General features: G+C 40.0%; 1 protein-coding gene across 17 annotated transcripts in view; it reads left to right on the top strand.

The window, feature by feature from the left end:
- CRACD (capping protein inhibiting regulator of actin dynamics) overlaps window positions 1–12327 on the top strand; it is a 279668-nt gene that overhangs the window by 233781 nt on the left and 33560 nt on the right. For 14 of the 17 annotated variants that reach the window (XM_058722491.1, XM_058722490.1, XM_058722494.1 and 11 more), the window contains one exon: window positions 10085–10220. The exons of 2 other annotated variants lie outside the window; for them this stretch is intronic. In XM_058722491.1, coding sequence (XP_058578474.1) covers window positions 10085–10220 — 136 coding nt within the window. Of the gene's footprint in view, window positions 1–10084; window positions 10221–12177; window positions 12219–12327 lie in introns of those variants that run through there. One more of the 17 variants, XM_058722496.1, reaches the window with a different exon arrangement.

The following is a 12327-nucleotide window of genomic DNA, read 5'->3' as shown; positions in this document are numbered from 1 at the left end:
GAGCTTCTAGGTAGAATTATGACAGTCAGTACAGGTGACTCTGGGTAAATGAAAGAGAAAGAGGTGGAGTTGGGGAGGAACAGCAGTGTCTTTCTTCCTCTCCTTCCAAATCCATAATGACTTAGATCAAAGGTCTTTAAATATAATAAGATGTAGATAGAACAATACCCCCTAAGCCACTCCAAGTTTGTCTCAGTGCTAATAATCACACCTTCTTGTAGAATTGACTCAACCTATTAGAATCCTCTGGTCTTCAGTCAATAGTCCTGTTCATGGTGTTTCAACCTCCTGGGCTGAACCCTAGGGACTGTTGCTCTGTGACTCAGATACCACTATTAGCTTTTCAAGCATTTCACCTCCAAATTTCCCATGATTTTAGTCAAATATCAAGAAGTTCTCTCTTCTTCCTCCCTCTTCTCTTCCTCCTTTTTTTTTCCTTTTTTTGTCCTGTAAAGTCTATACTAATCTTTACAGAGAGTGACTTTCATTTGGGTAGGGGATATGAAAGTGATGTAAATGTCAAATCTTCAGTGTGAAATGAGGACATAGGGCATACCTACTTATCTTTCAGCCATGTCTACACATAGTTATGAGTCATGATACGGTATTCATACATTTTTAAAAATTTTAAGGGGTGCCTTGGTAGCTCAGTTGATTGAGTGTCCAACTCTTGATTTTGGCTCAGATCATGATCTCACAATTTGGTGAGTCTGAGCTCCATGTTGAGCTCTGCGCTGACAGTGAGGAGCCTGCTTGGGATCCTCTCTCTCCCCCTCTCTCTCTGCCCCTCCCCCACTCACACTATCGCTGTCTCTCTCAAAATAAATAAATTTTTTAAAAAAATCTTGATTAATACCACTGATCATAGCAGCATTAAGTCACATTGGCCAAAAAGTTGAAACAAAATGTTTATCCACAGATGAATGGGTAAACGAAATGTGATATATTCTAGATGTAGTAGAATATTATTCAGCCTTCAACAATGATGAAATTCTAAAAAAAAAAAAAAAATGAAATTTTGACACATGCTACATGGATAAACCTTGAAGATATTATGCTAAGTGAAATAAGCCAGACACAAAAGGACAAATGTTGTATGATTCCACTTATAGGAGGTACCTGGAATAGTCAAATTCGTAGACATAGAAAGGAGGATAATGGTTATCAGGGGCTAGGGGAAGGGGGGAGATGGATAGTTATTGTTGAATGGGTATAGAGTTTCAGTTTGGGATGACGAAAAGTTCTAGATGGGTTCTTGTGAATGTACTTAATGCCACTGAACTGTACATTTAAAACTGGCTAAAATAATAGATTTTAAGTATATTTTACTATAACAAAAAAAATCTCAGTCAATATTATGTAAATACAAAAAAAATTCACGGATGCTGGGATCTCATTTGGTGTTGACAGAGTTGGTATTTAAGCAGTAAAACTGGTTCACCTTCTTTTATATAAGATTTGCAGTCGTGGGTGAACTGAGAGTCTCTTAACACTACATTCTTAACATAGGCTGGCAGCTATTCACATAGTGTCTTTGTTCCCAAAGAAATCCAAATATCTACAAACATGGAGAGTTAAAATGGAAAGCTCTGTCAGCTGTGACTCAGGAGCCTGAGTTCTGGTTTCGGTTCTGTCTTGATCAAGTCTCTCTCTCTCTCGCCTTCTGGGACCTCGGCTCCTGTTGTCATGGACTCCGTCATCACAGAAGGCCCTTTGAGCCTGGACTGTTGGCTGTACGAGGACTGCCATCTGTCACAGTGGACGGTGCCCCAGACTAGCAGCTCCCCCTCCAGCTGCTAGCTTCCTTGTAGAGATGCACTGGAGATGTGGCGAGCAGCGACCTGTGCCTCCAAGCACAGCAGGAGAGGAGCATGGGCAGGCAGAATGGAGTGCAGGCTTGGAGTGGGTCTTGCAGCTTGGGGTCTTTAGTCCTACCCCTTGATTTCCACATTGTTTTTGAAGGAATTCTGAACTGAAAGGACAGATGATGTTATTTATTAATGTCCAGTGCCCTATAGCTCTCCCCTAACCTGGACCTGACCTCTCGTAAAATCATACATCACGGAGCCTGAGGGATGACAGTAACAAAGAAATAGGAAAGATGTAGGTTTTGTGGGAAACACTGATGACTTTGGTTTCACTGATGATGTTGAGTTTGTAGACAGTGGGACAGCCAGGTAGCCGGCTCCACCATGTGGCTAGAGACATAGAGAGAGAAGGGCATGTAGTATTGGAGACACGTAGACAGTTTTTTAAAGTGGTTGTTAAAACCAGAAGAGTAGAGCAGGTCATTCTATCATCTGTGCCTTTGAAAAGGTAACATAGGAGTTGAAGAGTTGAAGGGAAAGACCAAAAGCTGATGTCTATGGGCTGACTGGATGCCTCTGATTAGATGTTTGAAATCTGAACCTCTTCACCAGTTAACAATTACATCAGTGACAACAGCAACAAAGCCAGGACAGATACAGAAATGAGAGTTATGACATCTCAGCCATGCTTTTTGTCCATAGGGCCCAGGAACTTCTGCTGCCTGGACCTCCAAGTCCAAAGGGACCATTTTTCCAACCTTCTAAGGTGTGGCTATGATTCTTCCCTGAACTAATGAAGACTATTCCTCAGGGACCAGTGTTGTTATGAATTTCCCAAGTGGGTGTCTCTTCCTCTCCTACTAGAGTTTGCTTTTAGTACATGTGCTTTGCATTTGACTTCAGATCTTGTTTAAATTTAAATGACTGTTTAATGTATTGACAATCCTTCAGTTAGAAGTTAAAAATCTGGGGGATTTTAGAGGTCTTTATACATCTCTTCTCATGATCAAGAGGCTGCTCTGTGTTCTCAACATCTGAAGAGAAGGTTCCCACACAGGAAGCCCCTTTTTTTCCATTTGAGAACATAAAGCCTGAAGGAAAGTTGCAGCTTTGAGGCCCCTGCCTCTAGGCTCATTCATAATAAAAGAAAGGGGGAGGACTGGCCTGCTTCGAAATCAATTGTGAAAGATCTTTAAATGTCAAGAATAAAGAAGTCCAGATGAACTCTGCTAAGGTACAATTTGTATTAAATTGCCCCACTACCTCCCAATCATGTAATTCCTATTTCCCAGCTGTTAAGGACAATGATTCTACCAAGCTCTTTGTTCATAAGAACATAGTTTCAAGCTGAGATCTCCACACGTGGTGTATTCAGTTTGAATTCCAGCCCTGCCTCAAATTCTGGAACTTTGGGCAGGGTTTTTACCTACTCTTTGTCTCAGCTTCCCCTTCAGACAAAAGGAAATAATCTATATTGTAGAGTTGTTTGGAGCCAGAACTGGTAACCATGTTTACCAAAGATTTTAAAGTATACAGATTACCAAGGATTTAATGTTGATTTGCATTATGTAAACAAATATTTAGAAGAGAGTGTTCATCCATGTAACTAAATAAACCAGGTACCATTCTCCTCCACTGTTTCTTCTCAGAGCTTTACAATAGGACAAAAACCAGATATAAGAAGAAAAAGGTAGAAATATTTTTGGTCACTTTGAAAAGTAATCCCCTCAAGAGTAAAGGCCATATAAATAAGTAGGTTCTGACAAATGTAGAAATTTAATATCAAAAAGTTATTTAATCATTTCTACTTCTGGCTGTGATGAAGTAGCTTGTAGCAAATCAGAACTCCCACCAAGAACAACAAGAAATACAGATAGAATATTAAAACAAAGACATCTGTTTGAAGACATCATATTGCTTCTAGTGCACCAGACTTGAACAATGAGTTCCTGGAGAGAATGGAAGCCCACTGAGATGAGCCCAACTTTCTGCATATTGCTTCTCTCCTGTGAGCATTGACTGTTGGGAGAGAGCAAGAGACCAAGAAGCTGGAGGGTGACTGGCAAGAGGAAGAGAAGGCAACAGAGCTGTAGGCAATCTCCTGGAGCCTGGAATACAATAATTGGAGTTTGAGGCTGCCAAGATAGCCAGGACTTAAGGGGCTGAAATGCTCAAGAGAAGAGAAACTCAGAAGAATGAATCTAAATCTGGGCAACAGTTTTCCTTTTGACAAATTTGTTGATAAAGCTGAACAGAAATAGAGGCTGAAAGGTAAGGCAGACATTCTGTGGTGTTGGAAAGATGAAAATTGGGATTTAGGGACTAGCAAGGAGGGGGACCTTAGGAAGCAATCCAGGCTGTCAGTTGAGACAACAGGCAGCCTATACCCTAGAAGTGGGGAAAAGCAGAAGTAGTCTGAGCCTTACAAAGGTTGCTTCCTAGCCATGATCAGCTCAGTCCCTGATTGGATTCAGGTGGTCTGCTCCTCTGCCGATGGCTGAAGGAGTGGGTGAAACCTCTCTGGAAAGAGAGAACCCAGCCTCTACAATGTTTCATTCATGATATATAGAATTCAATCAAAAAATTACCAGGCAGCTGAGAATCAGACTATGAGGAAAACAAAATAATAGAAGTAGACCCACAGGTGATAAAGATATTGAAGATTCAGATAGAGATACTTAAATAATTGTGATTAATATATTCAGTTGAATAATTGACAAGATAGAGAATTTTACCAGACAACTAGAATCCATTAAAAAGAATCAAATGGAAATCTAGATGTGAAAAATGCTACTGAAATTAAGCACTCAATAGGTAATTTTAACAGATTTGACACAGAGAGAGAATTAATGACCTGAAGGCAAGTTCTGTAGAAAAATCCAGACTGAATCATATTGAGTAAAAAGAATGACAGGTACAGAAAATAGCATAAGGGCATATGGCTCATAGGGAAGCATTCTAACGTTAGAGAAATCAGGGGGTGGGGAAAGAAAGGAAAAAGGGAGTAGAAGCAATATTTGAAGGAATAGTGGCTTAGAATTTTCCAAAAGTGATGAAAGACACCAAGCAACAGGTTTAAGAAATTACTATATATCCCCAGCTGGATAAAGTAGAGGAAATCCATACCTGCCCACAGCAGAGTAAAACTGCTATCAACCAAGGCAAAGGGAAAAACCTTAGTATCAGCTATAAATAAAAGATGATATTTTTTGAGGAACCTCCATACTGTTTTCCAGAGTGGCTGTACCAGTTTGCATTCCCATCAACAGGGCAAAAGTGTTCCCTCTCTCCACATCCTCGCCAACATCTGTTGTTGCCTGAGTTGTCAGTTTTAGCCATTCTGATAAGTGGCATCTTCTTGTGGCTTTGATTTGTCTTTCTCTGATGATGAGTGATGTTGAACATCTTTTCGTGTGTCTGTTAGCCATCTGGATGTCTTCTTTGGACAAGTGTCTATTCATGTCTTCTGCCCATTTCTTCACTGGATTATTTGTTTTTTGGGGTGTTGAGTTTGATAAGTTCTTTATAGATTTTGGATACTAACCCTTTATCTGATATGTCATTTGTAAATATCTTCTCCCATTCCATCCATTGCCTTGCAGTGCAGAAGCTTTTTATCTTGATGAGGTCCCAATAGTTCATTTTTGCTTTTGTTTCCCTTGCATCCAGAGACCTGTCTAGTAAGAAGCTGCTGCAGCTGAGGCCAAAGAGGTTGTTGCCTGTTTTCTCCTCTAGGATTTTGATGGTTTCCTGTTTCACATTTAGGTCTTTCATCCATTTTGAATTTATTTTTTGTATGGTGTGAGAAAGTGGTCCAGCTTCATTCTTCTTCATGTCGCTGTCCAGTTTTCTCAGCACCATTTGCTAAAGAGACTTTTTTCCATTGGATACTCTTTCCTGCTTTGTTGAAGATTAGTTGGCCATACATTTGTGGGCCCATTTCTGGGTTCTCTGTTCTGTTCCATTGATCCATGTGTCTGTTTTTGTGCCAGTACCTTACTGTCTTCAACTACCTTACAACCCAGCAGTTGCACCACTAGGTTTTTATACAAATGATACAAAAATGCTGATTTCAAAGGGCACATGCACCCTAATGTCTATAGCAACATTATCAACAATTGCCAAATTATGAAAGAGCCCAAATGTCCATTGAATGATGAATGGATAAAGATCATGTGGTGTATATATATATATACAGTGGAATGATACTCAGCGATCAAAAAGAATGAAATCTTGCCATTTGCAACAATGTGAATGAAACTAGAGTGTATTATACTAAGTGAAATAAGTCAGGCAGAGTAAGACAAATAGCATATGATTTCACTCATATGTTGAATTAACAAAACACAATAGGTAAACATAGGGGAAGGGAAGTAAAAATAAGATAAAAACAGAGAGGGAAGCAAACCATAAGAGACTCTTAAATACAGAGAACAAATGGGTTTCTAGAGGAGACGTAGGTGGGGGGGATGGGTTAAATGGGTGATGGGAATTAAGGAGGGCACTTGTTGAGATGAGCACTGGGTATTATATGTAAGTGATGAATCACTGGGTTCTACTCCTGAAACCAATACTATACTGTATATTAACTAACTTGAATGTAAGTAAATTTAAAATAAAAAAGATGATAGACTGCCTGTCTTTTCAAAGAAGCAGTAATATAACTTACAAAAATTTTATAGGTAACAGCATAACTTAATGGTAAAATATTGAATACGTTTTTTTACTTAGTTTGAGAACATGTCAAAGTCCACCATCACAACTTCTGTTCAACTTTGTGTGAAGTTCTAGCTAATTCACTGTGACAAAAAAAAAAAAAGAAAGAAAGGCAGGGAGGAAGGAATGGGGAAGGGGGTAGGGAGAGAGGGAAGGAAAGAAAGAAGGAAGGAAAAAAAGAAGGATGGATTTAAAATCCTTCCACCTGGGTGGCTCAGTCAGTTGGGCATCTGAGTCTTGGTTTCTGCATGGGTCATAGTCTCATAGTCATGGGATGGAGCCCCATGTTGGGCTCTGTGCTGAGTGTGGGGCCTGTTTGGGATTCTCTCTCTCCCTGGTTTTCTGACTCTACCCTGGTCACACTCACATGCTCACTCCTTCAAAATAAATAAATAAACTTTAAAAAGTAATAATGAAATAAAACTGCCTTTTGTCACAGGCAACCTGCTTGTATTCATAGAAAACCCAAAAGAATCAAGTCATATTATTATAATTAATAAATTTAGCTTTAAGAACAATATACAAAGACTAATTATATTTTAATATTATACCAGTAAACCATTAGAAAATAAAAATGTTAACCTATATACACCATTTATAGTCAATTCAGAAACATCAAATATGTAGGAATAAATCTATCAATATGTATAAGATTTCTACACACAAAACTACAAAACATTATTAAGAGAAAGTAAGAGGGATCTAAACAAAGGGGTATCTGATGTTCAGGGATTAAAAGATCAAATATTATAAAGACGTTAGTTATCCCAAAATTTATCTGTAGATCTAATGACGTCATGAAAGTAATTCTAGGAGTGTATTGGACTCTGTGTGTGTGTGTAAATTTGTGTAGAAATGCAGAGATAAGAATAGCCATCTTGAGAAAAAAAAAAAGCTAGAGAACTTAAACTACTAGATTCCAAGACTCATTAAAAAGCTATAGTAATTAAGACAGTGTGGGATTATTGCTATAAAAATAGATAAGTAGACCAAGGGAAACCAGGCCAGAAACAGATCCAGATATACATAGTCACTTAATTTATAGCAAATCACCCCCTATCTTCAAGCCTTAGTTTCCTCATCTGTAAATAGGCTTAATAATAGTGCCCACCACATAAGGCTTAAATATTACATAATAAAAGGACTTAGGGGTGCCTGGGTGGCTCAGTAGGTTAAGTGCCTGACTCTTGATTTTGGCTCAGGTCATGATCTCATGGTTCGTGAGTTTGAGCCCCGCGTCAGGCTCTGTGCTAACAGTGCAGAGCCTGCTTGGAATTCTCTCTCTCTCTCTCTCTCTCCCCCCCTCCCCCACTCATGCTCATTCTCTCTCTCTCTCTCTCTCTCTCTCTCTCTCTCTCTCTCTCAAAATAAATAAATAAATAAATAAAAGGACTTAGATGTTCTACTAAAGAGGTTAGCACACATGCAAGGGACATAGCAAGAAGGGCTTGATAAAATTTAGCCAGTATTAATATTACCATTGTGACTACCTCTCTCTCTGTAATTACTACTACTGCTGTTGTTACTGTTCATTTTCCGTTTTTCAGTATGATTATCTGAAAGTGGGGAATGGGTGGACATTAAGCATGGTTGGCAACAAGGAACATTTGGGGCAACACAGAAAAGTAGGAGAGTGTCACTGCTCAGCCTACTTGGAAAAACAATGGGATCGAGGAGATGAAGTTCATGATTCAGTCAGGGTTGACTTAGAAACTGGAATGGGACTTGGCCTAACACCAAGGTAACGTTGGCCACACAACTGTTGGTCATTAGTAAACATTTATGAAGCTTCTAAAATGGACTTGTGTATAGATGTTTTGTAAGAGTGTCTGAAAGCATGCATATATAAATATAAGCCATCTGCAAATACACTAAATAGAAATGAAGTCAGTTACCTCTTCTCCCACCTGAGTCATAGCCAGGGATCTGAGAGAGACATTTAGATAGAATATTAAAAGATTTGATTCTTTAAATGAAAAGTTTATTTCGTAGCTTCTTTAGGTAAACCTGGATGTTCATTTTGTAACACAGGTCACAGAGTCTCTGAAGACAGGGAAATAATGATCTATTTAATTCTTTCCATATTCATATCCTAAACAGTGCCTCATATTTTATAGAGTGGATTCCTGCTTTACAGTATGTGGTGTTATTTGGCTGAAAGCTTACCGATTCTTCTGGCTGTTTAGCATCTCTAATCCTCCCCTATTCCAGCCCACGTGTCATTTGCATCCTGTCTTCCTCTCCCACTGGCCCACCCACACCCCATTTCACTTATGGGAGGGAAGATGCTGAGACCTTCCACTGCTTTAAGACATTTAACTGGCTGGTGAAGGACTATACTCAGTAGCTCTGAATTCATTTCCTCTACTACTTCTGTTTGGATGACTTTAGATAAGATGATTTACCCCCTGAGTTTCATCTGTAACAAGGGATTGGTGTTGAAATAATGAAAGCAAAGCTCTTGGCACAGTTTTTCACTAAGGTGAGGGTTGATCTTGGCTATTATTTTTATTCTTATTCTTTATTCTTATTCTTGTTCTTGTTCTTGTTCTTATTCTTGACAAAGATCACACAGCCAGGAGGCTTACACCCAAGTCTTCTGTTTCTAAACCTCATATGCTTTTTTACCATGCTGCCTGTAATCTGGCAAATTAGAAGATACAATTTGGTACCCAGTCTTCCCAGTTCAGTCTAGATTTGGTCAGGACCCTGCCTGCTCCATTTCTGTAATTCAGTTTAAGAGCACCAGCTGGAGGCGCCTTTCCCCCAGTGCTGGCACTTGGTCACTGATAACACCTCCAGGTGGGACCCCTTCCTGAGGAGGGAAAGGGGGAGTCTGCCCATGGGCCTGGAATCATGGAAATGTACCTGCCTTGCCTTACAGAGAGTGTGTGATTCTGCCTGGGAAGTCTGGACTTGTTAAAGTGTAACCCTTTAACTGAAAAGCATTTATCGTTGGATACCTACCACTTATAAGCTGCTCACAGTCCATGAAGCTCATCAAAATTGCCCTAAGACACCTTTCTCGTAAAGAGTCTAGCCCTAGAGACTATACGTGTAGTCCCTACGAGCAGTTCTAATCTTTGTCAAGTCTTAGTTTTAGATGTATGTATCTTTCTAACAGTTTGATTGTAGTCCAAAAAAAGGAATCTCTTGCCTCTAACTTCTAGATCTGCACGTTACTTAAAAAGTGCTGGTTGATAGGACTTACTGGGGGAAAACTGATAGTGACAGCTCACTAGGACATAGACTCCTCCAGTTAAAATTCCTGCAGTGCCTTATGTCCTGGGTCCTCTGCAAGTAGATATCTGTCTTTGAGTTCTCTCCCTGAGTGGCTCTAAAATACTGTGTTGGACACATGCTCCCTTATTTCTGTGAGACCCTTTCATCTACCCAAGCTACTTGGCTGACCCTTAGCAGAACAGGACACAATGCTGGAAGTGCTTTCTGAATAAGACAGGTTGTGGGTGGAGTCCTCTAAATGAGGAGGAACAGGAAATTGAATTGCCAAAAGAAATATTATCATCCTAATAAAACGAAGCACATGATTTGCATTCCAGGTCCTTCAACTATTCTATGGGAACCCGGGCCTTTTCCCATGACAGTATTTTTATCCCTGATGGGGGAGCAGAAAGTGAGCAGACAGTTCAAGCAATGTCACAGGACAACATCCTGGGCAAAGTCAAAACTCTTCAGGTAAGACAGCTTGAGATTGGAAAGTCAGAGCCATAGGAGGGGCCCCAGCTATGGTGGGAAGTGGGAGAATCCCCAGAGTGGCCTTGAATAATGGATCGGGAGATCCAGAGGAGCTTCTGGTGAGAATTTTTGCTTTCTCAAACCTGATTCTGTTCTCAGGAAACCTTCCATCCACCTGTGAGAGGTATATTGTCACCATTGTACCCACCTGCATAACATCCCCTCTCCTTTTCTCTCAAGCTGTTCCTTCACTTTTAAGTTCATATCATGAGGACAGGTACCCAAGATCAGCTGTAGGACATGGAGGGAGGGGAGAGTTGGAAAAGCAACCATTAAATCTTGGCCATAATCCTGAGCACAGGGTTGACTGTGAACTGAGGGCATGCACAGCAGGTATCCATCCTTGGACAGTGAATGGTGAGACTCTGTTATTTGCTCTATCTGTAAATCTGGCTCGCCCTGAGCTACTGTATCTTGGAAGAATGCCAGGAAGCTCTTAAACCTCCCTCCTGTTCACACTGCAGAGCCCAGCAACTTTTTCTACACAAAATGGACTCAGGTGGCAACTCCTTAATAATTAAAAAATAATAAAATAATTATTCACTAAATGTGATTGAGATCATGAGAAATCCAGAAAAAGCAAGGGGAGCAAAGACACCCGGGATCTGACCATGCAGGTTTGCCTGATAGCTTGGTAGCATTCACTCCCCCGACAGATGCGCCTAAGCAAGCACTTCTTTGAGATGGGAAGGCCTGGAGGCGATCCAGATTATGAACGGGGGACTCCGGGTTTGCTGGTTTCCATCTGTCTGTAAGTCTACAATAATAACAAATGTATAAATGAATGAAAGAGAAAAAAAAAAAGGAACAGCTGACTTGAATAGCTGTCGATACAATGAAGCATTATACTCAAAGGAAATTTTCTATTTTCTTGAATTGTTTTTGTTTCTACTGAACATTAGGTATGCATTTTGTGACCTGTGTTTGGTTACATATCCACACACACTCAGCTGAATATAGCATATGGCAGATGGGGAAATAGTCCACACCCTAGAACCACACCCAGACTTGCCTAGATCTTTATACCTACTGCCAACCACTGCCCAAGGCCATCATCTTGCCCTCAGAGCTAACCTAGGCGCTTCCTTCAGATTCTAGCATTTCCTAACCAGGTTCCGTCTTTAGTTCTTGCTGGCTATGCTGCTGCATGTTTTATAGCCTGAGAAGAAAAAGGAAGCTGTCACTTCGCACAGGTTGGAGAAGAGAAAGGGATAGTAATTGCCAAAGAAAACCTTGATGCTACCCCCCGTCACCTTTCCTTCTTGAAGTCTTTTGATTCCTGGAATATTATTCTTAAGAAGTTCTGAACCCCTGGCTCATAATATCCCCTTTCCAAGAGGAGTGACTTACAGCGTTCAGTCCATGAAACAGGTGTACTTGATAAGGGCTTGCGAGGAGTCCTTTAAAAATTTGATGATAGTGTGTTGTCTTAAATGATGTCTGTTCTAACATCACACCACATGCCATTGCCACTCCAGGAATGGATTTGGAGTTATAAAATGTATGCAATTCTGCACTACTGAAACTCAATAAAAAAATGTGTGAGTGCCTCTTATTACTATTAACACTGTAAGGCACAAGTTTAAATAATTGGATCTCACAATTAAAATGTAAAACAACCAACTTCCCTGAAGCAACAGTTCTTTTAACAACAGGAAGAAAACTGTGAGTAAAGCAGAATAACTAATCGGAGTGATCTCCTTTGGACAATATCTGCTCATATGAGGTGTGCCTAATTTTGCTTCTGCTGTATAGATTCACAGTTTGCCCTACAGCTCAATTGTTACATATTTTTTTAAAAGACGCTTTGCTCTTTGAGGAGGGAAATGGGGGGCCATTATCATAGAAAATGTGATTTTTGGAGTAACATAAGATTTAATTGTATCACCCCCAAAAGACTGTGCTTTATTTTTCAGTCGACTAAGCAGTATGTTCCTGGTAAGTCATAGAAATAGTAGTTGACTTTATTAACTTGCATGAATGCTTTGCATTTTTCCATGACAACGTTATGCTGGTATTGATGCTTAGTCAGCAGCATAAAAGACCT

The sequence above is a fragment of the Neofelis nebulosa genome, chromosome 3, assembly GCF_028018385.1.
Source record: "Neofelis nebulosa isolate mNeoNeb1 chromosome 3, mNeoNeb1.pri, whole genome shotgun sequence".
In the NCBI taxonomy this organism is placed as follows: Eukaryota; Metazoa; Chordata; class Mammalia; order Carnivora; family Felidae; genus Neofelis; species Neofelis nebulosa.
Note: the sequence above shows the minus strand (reverse complement) of the source record. Positions and strands in the feature narration are given on the sequence as shown.